General features: G+C 33.2%; 1 protein-coding gene across 1 annotated transcript; it reads left to right on the forward strand.

The window, feature by feature from the left end:
* Positions 1–11,342: 11,342 nt before the first annotated feature.
* Positions 11,343–22,625, forward strand: LOC104898645 (heavy metal-associated isoprenylated plant protein 6). The gene is made up of 5 exons (XM_057396188.1): positions 11,343–11,503; positions 11,606–11,741; positions 12,100–12,410; positions 14,167–14,254; positions 21,914–22,625. Exons 1-5 carry the CDS (start codon positions 11,495–11,497, stop codon positions 22,438–22,440), a joined length of 1,071 nt encoding a protein of 356 aa, XP_057252171.1. The 5' UTR covers positions 11,343–11,494; the 3' UTR covers positions 22,441–22,625.
* The last annotated feature ends 740 nt before the right edge of the window (positions 22,626–23,365 follow it).

The following is a 23,365-nucleotide window of genomic DNA, read 5'->3' on the forward strand; positions in this document are numbered from 1 at the left end:
CAAGATGAACAATCAATCAAAGCATTGTCGCGGATTCCTTAGCAAAACAAGGGCTTGGTAGAAGATCGAAATTCATAGCTTGGTTGTGAGTTTTTATCCCATGTATTTCTTTAGTATTGTTGTCATTAGCTTCGTGTTGTATGTCCTTTGAGACGAGTATGATCTGTAACTTTCAACTGTAACAACCCCCAGCTTTGAGGCTCAAATCAATGGAATAACTCGGCTAATTATAAAAAAAAAAATCAATTAAAGCAATAGTTAATACAGTCAAATGGATAACCGTAAATTTATTATTGCAATTTTCTAATAAACACTCAAAATGACCAACATCTGTACATTTACATGGTTTGTGCATTTGCTCCTTCTTTTATTTGGACCCCTCTTTCGGGAACTTCTTGGTAAGAATAATCCTCTAAGTGTTTTTGCACGGATCATTCACCCTAATGTCCAACAAGTCCCAAACCCTCCCCCACCCCCCTACATCGATGCTTCCACCTAAATTTGAACTTTGATCTTCCATGTGGGAGATAGGAAGCCATACCATTGGATCAAAGGGTCCTTAGTTGTGCATGTGGTACTTGACATCTATTAAAATCCTTTGTACATCGATGTCAGCTTATGTTTGTATGTAAGTATCTTCTATACATTCATGTTTGTAAATTTTGTACTTTGTATTCAACATTTGTAAATTCCCTGTTAAAAAACAATTCTTTTTCCCATGTCACAATGTTGGAAGGAGGGTCTCCAACCAACTAAGTCAACATTGATTCTTCCGTCAAAAAATAACTATATTATGTTGATAATTACACATCCTAACTCGTCCAAAAAAACTTATACATCTTGTATTTGAAATTAGTAACCATTCTCTAACCCAACTTGATTTCTGCGAAGGTATTTTTTCTATTTTTAAGTCGTGTTTAGAGTTATTAGCCATTACTCCATAACCTCGTAGCATGCTTCTTTGTTAGATTATTTTTTTCTAATTTAATCTTTTAAAGCATGTCTCACATTTTTAGATGAAACTAGATATTCTTTTCTCATAATTCATAAATATATTGGAATATTTTTGTAGTTGTACTCTATACATTTTTTTTTTTGAATTAACATTAATTCATTGATTTAAAGTCTTACGACATCTACAATAGAAATCAAAACTAAACAAATACATATCAAAATTTTATTCTTTTAAACTGAACTGAACTAAATTAAGTGAATTGAGCATAACTAAAATGGAATTGAAGTTCAACTAAAATAGTAAGAGGAAACTAGTGAAATGAAAAAGGTAAAATGATTTGCAACCATGCTAAAAAACATAGGGCCTAAAACTTAGCAAAACAAAATTATTCTTGCAAACGAAATCAAAATTTAACTTTGCAGCTTGGCATTTAAAACAGGTCCCACTTACCCCTGAAAATCCGTAAATCCAGGGCCCATAAGTCAGTTCCGGGATGTAACAAACCCGTCAACAAAAGCACCCAATTGTTTGGTCCAAATTCAACGGCAGCGATGTGCACTCTCCTCATTTTTCATGTATGATCATGTATGTCCTCATGTCCTCATGCATCATTCGTCCCAATACACATACATACACACACACTCTTCACCGTTTCCCGGCTTCTCCTATTTATTGTTTGAGGTGGGACCATCGTTATCATGTAAATTGTAATATTGACAAAAACATACTCTTCAAGCCGCCAGAAATTTACCAAATTCTAAGATTGGTCAAAATTACTATTAATCCGCCCCTAATATTATTATCAAGACATTAAAGTAAAACCCCTCAAACAAAAAAACACATTAAAGTAAAAACTATATATTATCAGTTATCACATGTTCCACAATTTAAAGCACTTATACTTCCTCCGTTCTAAATTAAATGTAATGTATTTTTACGCATCTTGATATACTTCCTCCGTTCCATAATAAGTGAAATATAGGGATTGGACACAAGATTTAATAAATATCACTTTCAAAAGCCAAAAAGTCATAAAATACCCTTTTCATTATCAAAAGGAGGAGAGAGAAAAGCAAACTACACAAGTTTGTGATGGGTATTCTTGTCATTTTATAACTTTCTTTTTTCCATTTAAGGTATGTTTCACTTATTTTGAAACATTCTAAAACAGTAAGTGTTTCACTTATTATGGAACGGAGGAAGTATTATTTTGACTACAAATATCTATAATTACATATGAATAAATATTATAAAAAATACATTTTAGGAAAGTACGTCAGGAGACAAATCTAATAAGATCCATATGAGTGAATATGACTATATTTTCATTAGGTATAAATCACAATTTTTTGTCAAAGTGAAAGGTGTGAATAGTGAAAAAGCGTATTTGTTGCATTAAGTTCGAAACAGAGGAAGTACTAAAATTTTCATAAGAGATTCCAAATCCCTTTAGCACATACTATAAAGATTATATTTTTACCCATCAGACTAAATCACTTAATTATAAGTACTAAAATTTCGATGTCAACTACTAAATTCTTTTCTCTTATCAATTTTTTTCAAAAGATAAAAGTATAATTTTCCAATGTCAAACTATTATGAAAGTCTTCCTACGTGCTTGTAAGATTTTGAAGAAAAAAACTCAAAATTTGAAAATAGAGATCTATGTAAAGAATTATAATCAAAGTGTTTCAAAATGTTGCTATAAAAGGTATGAAGAGAAAAATTGAAAATAGATAACTATGTAAATAATTATAATCAAATAGTGCTTCAAAATGTTACTACTCCGTCCCATAATATAGTGCCTAATTCATTTTTGACCGAATATTCTCATTTGTATATATAAAAAACATATTTATGTGGGATCTTGTTAGATTCGTCTCAACGTGTAGTTTCATAATATCAATTTTTTATATTTTTTATTAATACAGAATTGAAGATATTAAAGGTTAAAATTACGTCTTAGAGATCGTGTAAAAGAGAAACAAACACTATATTATGGGACGGAGGGAGTACCATAAAAGGTATGAAGAGACATCTATTGGAGGGCAAATAAACGAAACCAATGCAAACAATCAACACTCCTTGAAAAAAAAACAATTTTTGTCATTAATGTCATAGCCAAGGTTGACACTCTCACCGGAAAAAAAAAAGTAGCCAAGGTTGAAACAACTGATTTATGGAAACCAATGAGTCAATGACATCTTTTTGTCATAAACCACTACAATGTACTATTTCCGTTTCCTAAAAATCTTCCTTGTTATTGTTCCTACAGATATCAAGAAAGATCCATTGTGTGGAGTATGGAGTGGGTAAAGTAAGAGAGAGAAAGGGAGTAAAATTAAATTAATAATGTAATGATGGATCATATGATAGGGACATGAGAGGATAAAAAGGAAAAAAAAATCCAAATAAGGAATAAAGTAAAAGAGGGAAGATCTTTTGGAAACGCACTTAAACGGAAAGAGGGATGATTTTTATGAAGAGTAAGTATGTAACTAACATATGTAAATAAATTATGGCATCATGCGGAGTGATAGGACAAATATTGACCTAAATTACCCCCACTACATGACCCTGAATATTTTGCACAAAAATTGACCAAAGAAACTAAAACTCCTTAAACAAAAATAAACCACAACAAGACTAAAACGAATTGGTTAATAGAACCAAATGACATTAACTATGTTGAAGTACTAAAATGCGACACCAAAAAATAATCGAAGGCATGGCATGAGCCCAAACAAAATTAGGTAAGTATTATTAAGGCGAGATGGTTGATTTTCAACCTACAATTCATAATTTAAAATCAATGAGATCATATATTTCTATGACCATATTTAATATGATCAATTAACATTTTTCATAGAAGGCATACCTCCTCATAAATAGGCTGGTTCTGAAAATTAGTACTTGTGTCATTGGTAGCACAAAAGTTTCTTGAGGACTATGAGTGTGTCTATAAACAAATTTTCAATTAGTGTTTAGTAGTTTGACTAATCCCAAACTAAATTGAAGATGGAAAGGGTGGAGCTTGTTTGGTTGTCAGCTAATATACACGAGAGTAGGCTTGTTTTACGGGCAAAAACATAAAAAATGTCGATTTTTAAAAAGTTCTATTTCTTAATTACCACAAAAAGAGTGGGTCTCTTAGGCATGAAACTTCCTATAGGAAGTTTCAACTTTCGAGGGTCAATCAAAATTTTATTTATACGACGTCTTAGAAAATGCTATTACATGGAACAAGTCGAACGAAAAATGAATGTTGTGTTCAACTAAACAACTACATGATGTTTGTCAATTCAATAATATAGCTCAAAATTATTTAAGCCTAGCTCGTTCACTTGGCTCGAGATGAACAAATTATTTTCAAACTATGCTTGGAATAATATTATCAAATCTTGTTATGCTAAAAAAATGCCAAAACTTTTTTAAAAAATATGACTAAATAAATGATTTATTATGTGAATTTTCACCAAAAAAATTCCCAATTTTCAACTTATTAACAAAATTTCCTCTACATTTTCAAAATTCACCGTATATCCCTAATACCTTGACAAACGTACAACATGACCTTACTACTAACAAAAGTCTAACTACATTAGTTGGCGTTAATTCTCCTAATTAATACTTAAATCCTAATTAACTCTAACAGACCACTGATAAACTAGTTATCTTCTCTATTAAATTTTCTCTTTTCCCTTTCTTTTTCTATTTCTCTTTCTCTTGGAGTATCTATGGCAGGCACCACCATATGTCCATCACAAAACCTAAAGGCCTAACCCCACCCTTGATTCCAAAGATCCATCTTACAATACTTCACCTTCAACCTAACTCTTGAGAATGCAAATTAAAGCCCAAATACAATGGCGAAAACAGACCACTTCGAAGATCTTGATGATCCTTTCTCAACCAAACACTCATATGTACTAGACAACATCGCCTTCAACTTCGATCATAGTTTATTAGGGTTATTAATTTAACGGAGTTGGACTTCCATTAGTAGCAAGCAAGGAAATATATTGTTTTTAAAAATGTTACGATTACATAGCTAATTCAAAATGTATTTTTTCTTTATTTTTTTATTAGGAAAGATAATTGGTCTGAATATCAATCCCTGCTAGACTACTAGCCTGCAGGGCACATCAAGTTAGAGAATAGGTACAAGGCTAAACAACTCAGAAGACAATAGACCTAAAGGCCCACTACTACCACAAGTGAAATCCCCAGCATATTGTTAGGATGAGGATTTGAACTCTGGACAATGTCATGAAATTCAGGGTGGTACTCCACTGAGCTAGCACTTCTCCCCTGTATTTTTTCCTTAATATTTATAATTGATGATTAGATTTTGGTTTTTTAAGTTTATTAAATTTTATAATCTCATTTGATTATTCTAAAATTATACGTATTTTGCTTAATAAGGTGATGTCTCTATACTTTTGAAAACTTCCTTTTAATATTAAGATATTTACATTAAGTTACATAATATAATATTAGTAACTAAGTTTTAGGCTCAAGCGATGCCTCAAATTGTTGCTTGAAACCCATTTTATGGCCGCAAGATAATATTGTCAATTGAAATTATGTCAATCTATACAAATATATTAAAAGGCTTATTGCTAAAGAAAGCCTATGTGCTACGTGGCACTCTCCTCAAATTTCTAATGCAAATGTTTTATGTTTGTGTGTACTCCTCACTTAAATAAAATGTGTAAGTGGAAGGTGTCAAACACGTGACTTTTGAAATGAAAAATAAGAGCTTAACCATCAATACATTATGATTTTATTGTCTAATATTTTAAATAAAATATGACGAAGTCTTGTAATAATTATAATTAACTAAAAAGACTTAAACCAAGCATATATATTTCTAACACTCTTTTTACGTAACTTAGAAGAGAACATTAATGTCATATTCTCTTACCACAATTCCTTTTACGGTACCACAATTCCTTTTACGGTATTGTTTTCAAACTCAAACCTTTTAATTTTTTTAAATTATCACATCATGACGTGAAATTTTCAATTTATTAATGGACAAAAAATAAGAAAAGTAGCAAAATAAATTATGAAATTTAAAAATAATAACAAATTTGTTTATTGTAACTGACCCGGTGCATCGTCCTGGAAAAAAACTAGTTATGTATTATATCTTAGGCCTTAAAGTTATATTGCCATCACAATTAGTATTTGGTTTTAAGAAAAGAATCATAAGATTTCATATATAAAATCAATTAATAACTCTTTTAATGTTGATTTGAGGTTGTGAGATCAAAACTTTTAATGACTATATTAATTACTTTTTGATACAAGGGAAAGCTTGTAGGAAAAAACCTATTAAGAGAGAGATTATTAACGTAATGGACAAACTTACTTCACAATAATTATATAACAGGACCAGGTGCTAATGAGAACCAAGTTTATAATGAGAATGAGAACCAATTTCGCCTCTTAGATCATCAAAAAATCGAATAGTCTACATTCCTCTCATGTCATTAATAATGACATTTTCGTAATTAATGGAACTTTTCGAACCGGTATTCGGTTTCTTAACCGGTAGATTCACAAAATAGATTGAGATGTTAGTTAGTTGTCAATGATGATATTTCATGGTCATTATTATGTCAATATCCTTAAAATTTTAAAATATCAAATATAAGAAGATGCATATTTGGTTATTAACTTCTATTCAATATAATTTACTTTAATATATTTTTGCTTTATTTTTTTTAAAAATAATTTTAGCTTATTTATTTCATTGAAGCAATAACATTACATATAGGATCATCCTGATTTTCCACCTCCATTACATCAAACCAAACTCAATGACATAAAAGACATAGAGAGTTATAACCATGCAATAAACTCATCCATTCTTATGAGGCCTTGCTTGGCAAGAGAGTCGGCCACAAAATTTGATTCCCGGCCTTTGAAGGCTATTTCAATTCCAAGGCCCCTTACCATAGCATTGCAAATGTAATTGATGATAAAACTTAAATTCCACGGCCCACTGCTTTCACCATTGCACCGCATTCAAAGAATATGATTCCATCATGATTTTTGATTGAGAGGCAATCCATTGAGGAAGAAATTTTAATCGCTCGATGAATGGCTAAAATCTTGGCATGGTTAATTTTCATGACTGGAATTAGGTTTGAGAAGATATAAATAAATTTTCCATGAAGATCTCTAAACACTCCTCCAATAGCCGACTTGGATTCACCAATCTTCAAAGAAGCGTCTACGTTCCACTTGAAAGAGGAGGCTGCAGGGGGAACCCATGGTTGCGATATTTTCAAGGCTTGTGCAACAGACTTATTTTGAGAGACGGGAGACAAGTCGAGGCATTTTGGATGCCTCAAATCTTCATTGGTCCCACAAGGGCCCCCCAACCCTTGATCCACCAATAAAGGCGCAACAAAACAAGATCTTGCAGCTGGTTTAGAGAGTTTGACTTGTTTTCGAAGCATCAACGGTTTCTCTCCATCCACAAAGTCCACAAGATAACGAAGAAATTTTATTGCAGTCCAGATTTTCTTAATGAAAAATCCTTTTTTCGTTTTACTTTTAATGGGTTATTATCGGTTCTCCTTTTCATTATATATATGTGGAAAGACTTTTGTAAGACTAAATTTGAATAGAGATTTAAGACTTTATGATATTTTGTTCAAAAAATTGTCATCACAAATAACAGGCCTAGAATATCCTGCCAATTAATTCAAATTTGACGTGTGTTATTCCAAATTTTGTGATATCCTTCTCATATTAGTTCCAATTCAAACTTGAGCGATTTAACATTTCGAAAAATTCACATAACATCCTCTAACGAGCTATGCCAGCCTAGTGGTTGGAAGAAATAGATAGAATGGAGATGAAAATAATTAAATTTAAGTGCACATTTTAACATGTGAAAAATAGATAATTAATCACCTAAAATCATATGGGAAAGGTACATCACGAAACTTGACCATATTCACAAATAGAGAAAATTTGGGATCCACATGCGAAAACATCCTAAACTTTGGGTTTATGGTGGAACTTTTCTCTATTTTGTTCGAGATACAAAATTATAATGGTGTATTAAAATCATGGATAAACTTTTACTTCTCAAGTAGAGGTAGAATTAGAGCTGTTAAATAAGTTGTGTTTATTTCATATTCGTGTCATTTACTAATTGTGTTTAAATTTTAAAAGTCTCGATGCTAACCTAACCTATTTAACTAATCATGACGAAAACCATTGACACCAAACAAAACCGTTTAATTAAATGGTTACTCGTGTCGACCTATTTAACGTATTTATTCAAATTTTCTAAAATATTTTAACACAAAATCGATGTTTTATGTACTATATATATCAACCCATGTTTCTTTAGTTAATAACTTGCTAGTCTATTAGAATGGTTTTAAGAATTTAGTAGTGTTTGTCAACTCATATGCTAAATGGTGCTAATATATATATAAATTAAATGTGTAAGTCGTGTCAATTTTGAGTTGAAAATATCAACACCAACACAATCCATTTATCAAACTATAAAACATGTGTTTACCCGTTTATGCAAATGTGTTGAAAAAGTTTGACAATAACCCATTTTTTCCTATTTGGTTCATGTCGTGTTAACTTTTGACAAGTCTAGGTAAAGCGCTTAAAAATTGTTCTAGTAAAACTTCTTTCTCCTGAAACTGAGGATTTAGCACAGCAAGCAATTCCTGGCGTAGAGGAGTAAGAGGAAAGCACCACCTCACAAAAATTTACTTGAGATAGTCTTTTAGATATATGCATTGATATATATAAAAGGGATCCTTCTTTATCTTGAACATAAAAAATTGAGAATTTCCTAACAAAAATTGAAAATTTTTCAAGTTTTTTTTTTGTAAAATTGATAAATTAAATCCAATATAATTTTAATAATTTCTTCTGATGTCATTTGATATTTTCTCTAAATTCGCCATTACACATAATTATCTCATTCTTCGTGTACCGCAACAATAATAATAACATAAATTCTTATATGCGGTCGGTCACATCTGTATCTTCCCGTGTGGTCGGCCCATATATAAGCCCAAACACATAAACATAACCCTTGCACGCGCCTTTCACTATTATGCGTTCCTTTTTCCGCTTCTATTCTCCAAGCTCATCCTTTCCACTTTTTCTCCTCTACTTCATTTGTTCCAACCTCACCAAATCATCAAGTTAAAAATCTGGAGTAATTTCGCAAATGGAATTGAACTCCATAAAAATTCAAAGTTCAAAATCCTAACTTCTTTCTCCCCTCTGTAAAATCAATGGCGTCGTTAGGATTGTAGACAGTGATAAAAAATCAATGGCGGAATCTGAGGTGTACCGCGTATAATGAATTGTGAAAAGTTGCAAGATGTTTGAGGAATTTAAGGTTTGAAGTGTGAAATGTTGGACAATGTATTGTTCTATAATCCTAGGTGATGGTGATGATGATAAACATGGTTGTGATGTTGAAATTAATGAGAGTGGTAAAACTGTTGCAACAACTATCTCTGAGCAAGAGTTTAACATATGAGCAACCTAGTTTAACCTTATAAATAGCCTCATTTATCCATACAATTAACTCCACCTAATCATATGAGCAACCCCATTTTGTTTGCATAAGTAACCCCATTCCGTTTATAAGAATACCACCTCTATTGTTATGCATAACCCTGAAATATTATATGAGTAACACCATTTATTGAGTAACCTCATTTATTCATATTAGTAACCTCGTTTAATTATACAAGTAACTTCAATAAATCATACGAGTAACCTCATTTAATCATATGATAATACCAAAGGTTCGTAAAAGTAACTGCATTTAATCAAACGATTAACCTCATTCATTCATAAGAGTAAACTGATAAGTAACCTCATGTATCCAAATGAGTAACCTCATTCATGCGCAAGAGTCCGTTTATTGATACGAGTAACCTAATTCGTTCATATTAGTAACCTCATCTATTTAATATACGAGTAACCTCATTTAATCTTATGAGTAACCCAATTAATTCATACTAGTAACCTCATTTATTTATACAAGCAACTTCAACTAATCATACAAGTAACCTCATTTAATCATACGAGTAACCCCAAAAGGTTGACAAAAGTAACCGCATTTATTCAAACGAGTAACCTCATTCATTCATAAAAGTAAATTGATTATTATATGAGTACCCCATTTAATTATATGAGTAATCCCATTTTTATCATATGAGTAACCCAATTCATTCATACTAGTAATGTCATTTAATTTATGAATTACCTCATTTAATTTTATGAGTAACCCAATTAGTTCATACTAGTAACCTCATTTATTTATACAAGTAACTTTAATAAATCATACGAGTAAGCTCATTTAATCATACGAGTAACTCCAAAGGTTTACAAAAGTAACCGCCTTTGCTTATAAAGTAACCACATTTCTTTATAGGAGTGACACCCTTTTATTGTTAAAAGTAACCACATACTCATACAAGTAACTCCATATCATAAGAGTAACTCCATCTGTTCATAAGAGTAACTCGATTTGCTTATAAGTATTTGTGCATAAGGATCAATTTCAAAATATCATATCTCACAACACATTTAATATTTTGGGAGGATTCAAATTGGAGATGAAAATTTGGCTCCATAACTTTCCAACGCCTGGTCAAAAGCTCGATTTCGACGAGAAACGAGCAAGATACGACAATTTGAAAATGAGATGACGGGCTAATAGCGTGTCACACGCAACCACACCTGTTATTTCGCGTATGACCGACCACCCACAAGACGCGCTACAATAATAATAACAATAGCAATAGAAATTCTATATAAGACTTCCATAGTTTTATCGTATTAGACACTTAAGTTGAAACTTGTCTACATTCAATTTGATGTTTCTTACAAATGAGAAAACAAAGTGAAGTATACAACCCCTTTGGTTGGTCTAAATAAAACTATACTAGTCTAGTATAATCTTTTTTGCATGGGGAGACAAAATCACCAAAAACGCCTAAAACGGTGAAGTAAAAGTAGCATGACCCACACACACACCCATGACAAATGAGACAAATTCATTAAAAAAAAAAATAATTCTATAATACTCCCTCTGTTTCAAAATATAAGGCATTTACGCTTTACGAAAATTTGCTTTGACCACAAATATCTCTCAAATACGATAAATAAAAATTATAAAAATTATATCGTTGGATTCGTCTTGAAAAATACTATAATAAAATTATTTTTAAAATTTTTTTATCAACATATATTGAGAGTAATTAACGGTCAAAGTTCGACCTCAAACCTCGTGCGTGCCTTATATTGTGAAACGGAGGGAGTAATACACAACAATAAATGGATAAAATAATTAGGAAATTTCTTCCTTCTTACTACAACTCTATATATATTCCCTCCGTTTAGAACCTCATTTGTTGGGATCCAAAATATCAAACCTCGTGTTTCTTCCTTACCATCCAAACAACCCCTTACTCTTAACTTCTTCCAAAACATTCACAACTGAGAAAAAACTATCACACATCACACATGGGTGAGGTTAGTTGCCTCATTTTCACTCATATTTCTTCATATTTTCTTCATCAAAATTTCATGTTTTTATAAGTTAATGTATTTTTATTTGTTCTTGTTTGTTTATAGAAAAAAGAAGGAGAAAAGAAGAACAATGAAGGACAAAACAAGGGTGATGGTGGTGTTTCTACCCTTGTTTTTAAGTTTGATATGCATTGTGAAGGTTGTGCCAAAAAAGTCAGACGATCAATCAAGAAATTAGACGGTAATTTTTCCAGAAATTTTCAATCATAGTAAATTAAATTTATCAAATTTCTAAAAAATGCACATTTCTTTGTCATTTTACTTATCTATTTTGTAATTAATTACTTTTGCTTATGAAATTCTCCTAATTTGCTAATTTGCCGTTACAACTTACAGTTACAAATTATCCGAGTTAAGTGGGTTAATGGAGTTTTTGACCGTTACCACTGCTTAATTACAATTCTCTGGGTTTCTTAATTTAATTTTTGTTGGGTTATTTAAAATTTTCGATTTTTTTTTATTATTGGTGAAGTGGGTAAATAAAAAGATTGGATTTTTCCTATTTTTGCTAAAGTTGTGTTTGGTTTGTGAAATTGTAGGTGTGGAAAATGTAAAGACAGAATTTTCTGCAGGGAAACTGACGGTAGTTGGTAAAGTGGACGCTGTAAAAATTCAAGAGAAGGTGGAGGAGAAAATGAAAAAGAAAGTGGAGTTGTTATCTCTACAAACAAACAAGCCCTCTAATAATAAGGATAATAATGGTGGTGAGAAAAAATCCGATGAGAAAAAATCCGGTGAAAAAAAGTCCGATGAGAAAAAATCCGGTGATAAAAAGGGAGATGAGAAAAAGTCAGAGGTGAAATCTGATGAAAAAAAGTCAGAGGATAAGAAAGATCAGAAACCCAAAGAGGTATTTTATTTTTAATTTTTTTATTTGAGTTGCCTTCTTTTGACTACTTACCTTGTTTAACATGGTTTGCCACATAGAAACTAGATAGGGATTTTACTTGATTATCTTTTCCATACATAGAAAGGGAATTTAAGGATGAGTGGTAATTTTTTATCCATAAACTATGTAGAACAAGATTGGGCATGGTACTGTAAAGCGGAAAAACTTCAGATCCCAATTATATTCGGGTTTTCATTAGTTTAAATAAATTAATCTATACGCGGTCTTGCATTTTAGGTTTACTTTTTGATTATCTCTGATAGTTACTTATGATACGTGTTACTATGTCGCACCCCCACTCTCGCCTCTTTTGGAAGAAGGGACATTGTAACACATATCATAAGTAACCTATTAAATAAATCACAATCAGTTCAAAACTCAATAGAAGAAAACAGACATAAAAACTAGCTCATATATCAAAAGATTCCTTGCTTCATAGGTTATGGAGTAATAAGTATATTATTATAAGTGTGAGTAATTATATTAATATGACAAGTAATAGTCTAGTGGAAGTACCCTCTAGTCCCCACACGAGTTTTGTACATAAGGGAAGATGGAGCTTCCTAGTGCTCACACGGAGTTCTATTGGAATTGAATGAAAGGTCCCCAATCTTGACTTTGTTTTGTTATAATTACTCCCTCCATTTCCATATTAGTATCATTGGTTCGTTTAAAACTTCCATACATCACAACATTATCTCTTTGTTTGAAATATCAAAGTTAATTTCTAAATTTTAACCAAAAAAAAAAAAAGTTAATTTCTAAAAACATTATGAATGCTTAATGGTTGGTTGACATTTTTACTTTTAGCTTCTTATTGTTCGCATGGATAAATCATTTTCCGTGATTTTGAGTTTCCGAAGTCATATATATCAATATATGCTCTTTAAAGATGATTTGAAAAAAAAAAAATCGCGTTTTCAAATATCTTAAATGATCTTGCTTGAATTTCCATACATTTTCATACATTTATATATGAGGGGAATCCAACTCGCGTGTAAATATAATATAATTATATATTTTGAGACGAAGCGAATTATCCATTTGCCAACCTTCAAATTAACATATGACTGATCACCCACTAGTAGCATTTCTACACTTTGCTTTGAGACTATGCATATCCACACAAATTTACTTGGCAAAAATCAAATTAGCATTACTTGGACAATAACGTTTCAACAAGTGGTCCAAGTTCATAATTGGCGAAAGGTTATTGCTATCCAAGTAATAAATTAATTAATTAGTTAGGTAGTTGTGAATTGTTTTTTCTCCTATGCTCAAAGAAGCCAATATGCTAATAATGATTGTCTTTGTAATCAAATAAATAAATTATTAAGTGAGTAACATCTATAAAAAATTTGTCTTGGGTATTGACGAAACGTTTCTAATGAATACTTAGTTTGTGGGGTTAGTTTATCTAAAATTTTGAATAATTAAAGGAATCTATATTTCTTTAGAGGTTTCATATCGTTCTGTGTTAGCTCATCCGTGCAAGATATGAAAGTGATGTATTTATTGAATTGATTATATATTAGGCATGTATTATTATATAAATAAAATTATTCGTAATTAATTAAATTGATGCTGATGTGCATTTTTTTTTGTTTTTGTGTTTGGAGAAACTTGGATGATTATGTATGTTAATCGTCATTAATTATTTAATTAGATGAAACGACGTTCTCTAATTGGTCTGAAAATATTATGATTTTTTTTGCAGCCTCAAATCTCTACCGTATTATTGAAGACAAGAGTGCATTGTGATGGATGTGCTCAGAAAATTAAGAAAATTGTCCGCAAGTGTGATGGTGAGTAATTTTGATTTACAAATATGGCAGGAAGCATGCGTTACCAGCTATCATTATCATTTAATTGGCTAATTAATTGATTTTGATACTTTTCTAATTAATTGGATTTTAATCTTAATGACAAATTCAATCTTAATAGTATCATAGAGTATCAATTAAAATATCTGTGTTTAAAAGTGATAATAACAAGATATGGTACAAGTTTTTATGGTAAAAGAATTTTGGATTCTTAAATTTTTTTGGAATGTTTAGTGGATTACATGGTGTCACTTTTTGAGTTTCTTTTTGGGTACAATGTCACTTCTTTTATTTATGGCACCAGTTGTGTATAGATACAAAATTGGGTACTTTGTCTTAATCTAAGAGTGACAAATTGACGCGGATTGCGTATAAAAACGAAGGCACGAAAGTGGAGGGGATCTACGTAGGAACTTCCTATAGTGTAAGCCGTAAGGCAGACTCAATAGGAGCTTAGATGGGATAAAGGCAGTAGAGTAGAGTTGTGCATAATTTTTTTAGGGTGCGTATTCGGTATAATTTATTGTGTAACATGTATAATGACATATCTGTATGAACAACTTTTTTCATACATATGACAACTCGAAATACCAAGGATGTCTTAGCCTAGTGGTTATGATTGAGGTGTTGTGAACAATAGGTCACATGTTCGAATCCCTCCTCTCCTTCTCCGTACTTTATACGGAATTATTACACTATAGTTTTATCTTTTGTGAACTTTATTTCTTGTTGATGCTTTTGTCCATGAATGAGAAATCTAATGTTGATTTCAATTATCAGGAGTTCAAGATGTAAATGTTGATTTACAGAAGGATGTGATCGCATTGAAGGTACTATGAACGTGAAAGACCTATTGCCTTACTTGAATGTAAAGCTAAAGAGAACCGTAGAGCTTGCTCCTGCAAAAAAGGATGAAGGGGCTGGTGGAGACAAGAAGCCTAAAGAAGATGGAGGGGCCAAAGAAAAGCCTAAAGAAGGCGGTGGCGGTGGCGGTGGCGGCTCAAAAGAAAAGCCTAAAGAAGGCGGTAGTGGCTCATCGGAAAAGCCTAAAGGAGGCGGCGGCGACAAAAAGGAAGGTGGTGGGGGTGAAGGAAGCGCCTCTAAGGAAAACGTAACAAAAATAGAGATCAACAAGATGGAATACAACCCATATGCTCATGGCTATGGTGCAAATGCATACACTTTTGATCCAAGGCAACAAGAACAAAGCTATGGTCACCAAGTAGTTGATTATTGGCATGAACCAGAATACTCTCACCCTCAGATGTTCAGTGACGAGAATCCTAATGCTTGTTCTGTTATGTGATTGTTTAATACTTCCACTATATTTTTAAACCTGTAAATAATTATGTAGTGAGGTAGAAGTTTAATTAATATATGATATATATATTATCTAACGAGAGCTTAAGTTAGTGAGCTAGACTTTTTTGTTCTTATTTACTTGAAATAAATAATGTCTTCTCTTGGGAGATGGTGATTGGTTATGTTAATATGGTTGCAATTTTGTGAAAGTGAAAGGATAATTTCCAAAGGAAAAAGAAAAGGTAGCAAATGACTAAAGTTTAGTAATGTTCGTGATATTGTACATATTAATGGAATGTTTAATTACTCGTTATTTATTAAATCTTAGTTTTATGATATATATACATTGTTTTCTTTCCAACACCTAAAAGATATGCAACTCGAAATTCGTCGTTATTTTGTACATATAGGAACTTCTTATTCAAAATTTTCTTTCTCACTTCTCAACACGTCATTAGAGAGGAACACTTGTATCTTCAATCGTAGATATGGGTTTTCTCGCCTTTCCATCTAATGCTTTCGCAATGAGAGTGATTCTCATCTTAACTTTTATGGCCTAAACTTCAATTTCAATATCAATATAAAGTATAATCAAAATAATTTGAAAGACTTAATGAACTTAATTACATGCGAAAACCTCTGGTGAGAGGAATTTAAAACCTACCACATGAGAGAAGAAGGATTCTTATTCAAGATAAAAGAATACAAGAGTGATTAAGATCGCTTATCTATCTACTGGTATTATGATTTAGTCTCAAAGTATGCTTACGTAGAGATAGGACAAGAAACTCTCTGATAACCAAGGAGCCAACATCAGGTATTATCATGCGATAAGAGGCTACTAATCTACAAAGTGAAAGTATAACAGAAGAAAACACTCCATAAAAAGTCATATTGATCGAGTCATTAAATTTCATGCCACAACGACCTAATTGTACTTGAAAAAATATTACTATATTATTGTCATCATCAAGTTTTCATATTTCGCAACTCATAATAACGTTTTTGCAAAATTTTCTCCCATGAGTAATTTCTTCTTACTTACATCAACCATCATCATCAGATTCATGTATCTTAATTTCTTTTATTTAGAGTCACACAAATTCATTTAATAACATAAAAATTATGAACTCATAGAGTATAAATCTATTCCTGGGGCCTCAACCATCGGCTTAACCTTTTTGGTTGAGTTGGTCCTTTGACATGGTATCAAGAGCCAACGTGACAAAAAGGTCACGGGTTCGAATCTCATCCACCCCTCATTTCTCAGTGGAATATTTAGCGTCAGGTATGAGGGAGACCTGTGCTGCATCTACACTTCAAGCCCAAAGGGCTCTTGCGTGAGGGGGCGTGATAGAGTATAAATCTATTCCTGGGGCCTCAACCATCAGCTTAAGTTTTTGGTTGAGTTGGTCCTTTGACATGAACAAATTAAACTACTTGTACAAACATATTACTTTATCCAAATAATAAGTTTTGAAGCACATGGTTGGTTTCGATTTAGGTTCATAGCTCGAAGCTGGTAGGCGATGCCGAGATCTTCATTAGGGCAACATGTCCAAGTTGCTAGTCCGGTATCAACATGGTCGTAGTGCGATACTTATCTTGTATGTGAATGTCAACTACTTTAATTGGTTAGTATCTTGTATGTGAATGTCAACTACTTTAATTGGTTAAAGTTCTCTCTTAAAATAAGATATTTCCTAATGCGCGTAAGATGCTGCCTCATTAAAAACCTTACCAGGAAAACCCAGTGGGAAAAACCATGGTTAAGGGAAAAAGAGTGCAGCGCGCATCTACTCCCCCTCATGATTACATAACTTGAGATCTTTGAGACGACGTAATCCAATACGGTAAACTAATTTCTTGAAAGTAGCGGTGGGAAGTGCCTTGGTAAATAGGTCTGCCAAATTTTCACTTGAACGAATCTGTAGAACCTGTACATCACCATTCTTCTGCAGTTCATGGGTGAAGAAAATTTTTGGTAAAATGTGTTTTGTTCTATCACCCTTGATGTATCCTTCCTTGAGCTGTGCAATGCATGCTGCATTATCCTCATACATAACTGTTGGAGCTTCTTTCCCTATAGATATGCCACAATCTTCTCGTATATGTTGAATTACGGACCTTAACCATACACATTCACGACTAGCTTCGTGGATAGCTAAAATCTCTGCATGGTTGGAAGAAGTGGCTGCAATGGTTTGCTTCATGGAGCGCCAAGAAATGGCAGTACCACCACTTGTGAACACATATCCTGTTTGTGATCGAGCATTATGGGGATCAGACAAATACCCTGCATCTGCAAAACCAATTAAGTCTTCTTTGGGTTGGTTAGAAAAGAATAAACCCATATCTTTCGTTCCTTGGAGGTAACGAAGTACATGTTTTATTCCATTCCAATGCCTTCGAGTTGGACATGAGCTAAACCTTGCTAGCAAGTTCACAGAAAATGATATGTCAGGTCTCGTATGGCTAGCAAGATACATCAATGCCCCTATTGCATTAAGTATGGTACTTCAGGACCAAGGATTTCTTCATTGATTTCTCGAGGACGGAATGGGTCTTTATCAACATCAAGTGATCTTACAACCATTGGGCTACTCAACGGATGTGCTTGATCCAAATAAAACCTTTTTAACACCTTTTCCGTATATGTTGTTTGATGCACAAGGATTCCATTCTTTAGATGCTCAATTTGTAGCCCCAAGCAAAATTTTGTCTTTCCAAGATCTTTCATCTCAAATTCTTTCTTCAAATATTCCACTGTGTGTGAAATCTCTTCAGGGGTCCCAATAATATTTAAATCATCAACATACACTGCAATTATTACAAATCCTGCCCCAAATTCTTTATAAAAATGCATGGACTGATAGGGTCATTCTTATAGCCTTCACTTAATAAGTACTCACTGAGGCGATTATACCACATACGCCCTGATTGCTTCAATCCATAAAGAGATCTGTTTAATTTTATGCAGTAATGTTCTCGAGAATTAGAATTTGCTGCTTCTGGCAGTTTAAATCCTTCTGGGACTTTCATATAAATGTCATTGTCCAGTGGCCCATATAAGTAGGCTGTGACTACATCCATTAAACGTAAATCAAGTCCTTCTCTTATTGCCAGACTAATAAGAAATCTGAAAAGTAGTTGCGTCCACCACAGGGGAGTATGTTTCTTCATAATCAATTCCAGGTCTTTGTGAGAATCCTTGTGCAACTAAACGTGCTTTGTATCTCACAATTTCACCATCTTCATTCTTCTTTCGCACAAAGACCCATTTATGTCCCACTGGTTTTACACCTTTAGGTGTACGGACTACTGGTCCAAATACTTCTCTCTTTGCAAGAGATTTTAATTCTGCCTCAATTGCTTCCTTCCATTTTGGCCAATCATCTCTTTGTGCACACTCTTCAATAGACTTTGGTTCATGATCCTCATTTTCTTCCATAACATCAACTGCTACATTGCATGCAAAAATTTCATCGACGTCGATTTGATTTCGGTTCCATTTTATTCCAGACATGACATAATCAGTTGAGATCTCTTCATTGTCAGGTACCTGAATTTCTTCCTTTGCCATGTCTAAAGTCTCTCCTGGAGATCCTTCAAAATTCTTTTTTCCTCGGTCTGGCCATTATCAATTCCTGCTCCTTTTCTTTTCCGAGGATTCTTATCTTTGGAACCAATAGGTCTACCACGCTTCAGGCGTGCTGTAGACTCACTAGCAGTTTGATGTTTTCCTTCTGGGACATCAATTTTGATTGGAGCATTCACAGCTGGTATATGCGACTTGGTTACTCTATTTGGGTCAGTAAATGCGTCTGGCAATCGATTTGCTAAGCTTTGTAAATGAATTATCTTTTGGACTTCTAATTCACATTGTTTATTACGAGGATCAAGATGAGATAATGATAATTCATTCCAATGATTTCCTTCTCCAGCTGTTTATTCTCTCCCCCTAATGTTGGAAAAACTGACTCATTAAAGTGACAGTCTGCAAATCGAGCCTTAAATAGATTCCCTGTGGATGGCTCTAGATATTTAATTATTGATGGAGATTCATATCCAACATATATTCCTAACCTCCTTTGAGGACCCATCTTAGAACGATGTGGTGGAGCAATTGGAACATATACAGCACATCCAAAAACTTTTAGATGGGAAATATTTGGTTCCTGACCAAAAACCAATTGTGATGGGGAGAACTTTTGATTACTCGTTGGCCTGATGCGAATTAATGCTGCTGCATGTAATATAGCATGTCCCCAAGCAGAGATTGGGAGTTTGGACTTCATAAGTAGTGGTCTAGCAATCAACTGGAGACGCTTTATTAATGATTCAGCTAGACCATTTTGTGTGTGAACATGTGCTACAGGATGTTCAACACTTATCCCAATAGACATGCAATAATCATCAAAGGCTTGAGAAGTGAATTCACCAGCATTATCAAGGCGGATTGCCTTCATAGGGAAATCTGGAAAATGTGCTCGTAATCTAATCAATTGAGCAAGTAGTCTGCAAACGCCAGGTTGCGAGTTGATAGCAAGGATACATGTGACCATCTACTCGATGCGTCAATTAAAACCATAAAATATCTAAATGTTCCACATGGTGGGTGAATTGGCCCACAAATATCTCCTTGTATACGTTCCAAAAAATTGATAGATTCAAAATCTATTTTGGTTGGTGAAGGTCGTATTATCAACTTGCCTTGTGAGCAAGCAGCACATGAGAAATCATTAGGAAGAATCTTCTGGTTCTTCAATGAATGTCCACATGAATTTTCAATTATTTTTCGCATCATTATTGAACCAGGGTGGCCCAACCGGTCATGCCAAATAGTGAAATTATCTGCAAACTTCCTGTTTACTATGGCATATGTTTCAATTGTATTGATTTTAGTGTAGTACAGACCAGTGGAAAATGCAGGTAATTTCTCCAAAATATTCTTAGTGCCTTGGGTAATACTCGTGATATGAAGGTATTCAACATTTCCTTCACTTATTGTCTCAATATGATATCCATTATGGCGAATATCTTTAAAGCTCAATAAATTTCTTTGAGATTTGGGAGAGTATGATGTATCAATGATTTCAAATTTCGTTCCCATAGGCAATAATATATTTGCTCTTCCGGAGCCTTCAATTATCTTTGTACTACCTGATATAGTACTCACACTGGCTTCTTTCATTGTCAAATAAGAGAAATATCTCTTGCTTTTTAGTATGGTATGAGTAGTTGCACTGTCTGCTAGGCATAAATCTTCACCATTCATTGCTAAAGGAACTTGAGGGGTATTCATATTCGAAGATTTGCGATGCTGATTATATGGCTCGGTTTGCAGTTGAATACTTGACAGCATATAATTGAGGTCGCTCGCTTAATGACAGATGATGTTCGTGGTTTCTTGTTTGCTCAGTTGGCTAGGGTTTGGTGCTGATAACGTGTTGTAAATAAACTGAAGAGAGAGAGAATCGTGTTGTCTCTTATTCCATATAGTCCAGGGTATATATATACAATACAATAGTTAGGGTTTTACTTGGAGAACAAAACCCTAGAATATCCCGGATATATTAACGGGGGTATAATGGGCATCCATATTATATTTCATAACAATTTTGATACTTTTCTAATTAATTGGATTTTAATCTTAATGACAAATTCAATCTTAATAGTATCATAGAGTATCAATTAAAATATCTGTGTTTAAAAGTGATAATAACAAGATATGGTACAAGTTTTTATTGGTAAAAGAATTTTGGATTCTTAAATTTTTTTGGAATGTTTAGTGGATTACATGGTGTCACTTTTTGAGTTTCTTTTTGGGTACAATGTCACTTCTTTTATTTATGGCACCAGTTGTGTATAGATACAAAATTGGGTACTTTGTCTTAATCTAAGAGTGACAAATTGACGCGGATTGCGTATAAAAACGAAGGCACGAAAGTGGAGGGATCTACGTAGGAACTTCCTATAGTGTAAGCCGTAAGGCAGACTCAATAGGAGCTTAGATGGGATAAAGGCAGTAGAGTAGAGTTGTGCATAATTTTTTTAGGGTGCGTATTCGGTATAATTTATTGTGTAACATGTATAATGACATATCTGTATGAACAACTTTTTTTTCATACATATGACAACTCGAAATACCAAGGATGTCTTAGCCTAGTGGTTATGATTGAGGTGTTGTGAACAATAGGTCACATGTTCGAATCCCTCCTCTCCTTCTCCGTACTTTATACGGAATTATTACACTATAGTTTTATCTTTTGTGAACTTTATTTCTTGTTGATGCTTTTGTCCATGAATGAGAAATCTAATGTTGATTTCAATTATCAGGAGTTCAAGATGTAAATGTTGATTTACAGAAGGATGTGATCGCATTGAAGGGTACTATGAACGTGAAAGACCTATTGCCTTACTTGAATGTAAAGCTAAAGAGAACCGTAGAGCTTGCTCCTGCAAAAAAGGATGAAGGGGCTGGTGGAGACAAGAAGCCTAAAGAAGATGGAGGGGCCAAAGAAAAGCCTAAAGAAGGCGGTGGCGGTGGCGGTGGCGGCTCAAAAGAAAAGCCTAAAGAAGGCGGTAGTGGCTCATCGGAAAAGCCTAAAGGAGGCGGCGGCGACAAAAAGGAAGGTGGTGGGGGTGAAGGAAGCGCCTCTAAGGAAAACGTAACAAAAATAGAGATCAACAAGATGGAATACAACCCATATGCTCATGGCTATGGTGCAAATGCATACACTTTTGATCCAAGGCAACAAGAACAAAGCTATGGTCACCAAGTAGTTGATTATTGGCATGAACCAGAATACTCTCACCCTCAGATGTTCAGTGACGAGAATCCTAATGCTTGTTCTGTTATGTGATTGTTTAATACTTCCACTATATTTTTAAACCTGTAAATAATTATGTAGTGAGGTAGAAGTTTAATTAATATGATGATATATATATTATCTAACGAGAGCTTAAGTTAGTGAGCTAGACTTTTTTGTTCTTATTTACTTGAAATAAATAATGTCTTCTCTTGGGAGATGGTGATTGGTTATGTTAATATGGTTGCAATTTTGTGAAAGTGAAAGGATAATTTCCAAAGGAAAAAGAAAAGGTAGCAAATGACTAAAGTTTTAGTAATGTTCGTGATATTGTACATATTAATGGAATGTTTAATTACTCGTTATTTATTAAATCTTAGTTTTATGAGTATATACATTGTTTTCTTTCCAACACCTAAAAGATATGCAACTCGAAATTCGTCGTTATTTTGTACATATAGGAACTTCTTATTCAAAATTTTCTTTCTCACTTCTCAACACGTCATTAGAGAGGAACACTTGTATCTTCAATCGTAGATATGGGTTTTCTCGCCTTTCCATCTAATGCTTTCGCAATGAGAGTGATTCTCATCTTAACTTTTATGGCCTAAACTTCAATTTCAATATCAATATAAAGTATAATCAAAATAATTTGAAAGACTTAATGAACTTAATTACATGCGAAAACCTCTGGTGAGAGGAATTTAAAACCTACCACATGAGAGAAGAAGGATTCTTATTCAAGATAAAAGAATACAAGAGTGATTAAGATCGCTTATCTATCTACTGGTATTATGATTTAGTCTCAAAGTATGCTTACGTAGAGATAGGACAAGAAACTCTCTTGATAACCAAGGAGCCAACATCAGGTATTATCATGCGATAAGAGGCTACTAATCTACAAAGTGAAAGTATAACAGAAGAAAACACTCCATAAAAAGTCATATTGATCGAGTCATTAAATTTCATGCCACAACGA

The sequence above is a fragment of the Beta vulgaris genome, chromosome 7 (assembly GCF_026745355.1).
Source record: "Beta vulgaris subsp. vulgaris cultivar EL10 chromosome 7, EL10.2, whole genome shotgun sequence".
In the NCBI taxonomy this organism is placed as follows: Eukaryota; Viridiplantae; Streptophyta; class Magnoliopsida; order Caryophyllales; family Amaranthaceae; genus Beta; species Beta vulgaris.

Excerpts from the sequence above, each read along its gene's own strand:
- LOC104898645 (XM_057396188.1), top strand. Across the intron at positions 12,411-14,166 it reads AAGATCAGAAACCCAAAGAG|CCTCAAATCTCTACCGTATT; the intron begins GTATTTTATTTT and ends TTTTTTTTGCAG. Across the intron at positions 14,255-21,913 it reads AATTGTCCGCAAGTGTGATG|GAGTTCAAGATGTAAATGTT; the intron begins GTGAGTAATTTT and ends TTCAATTATCAG.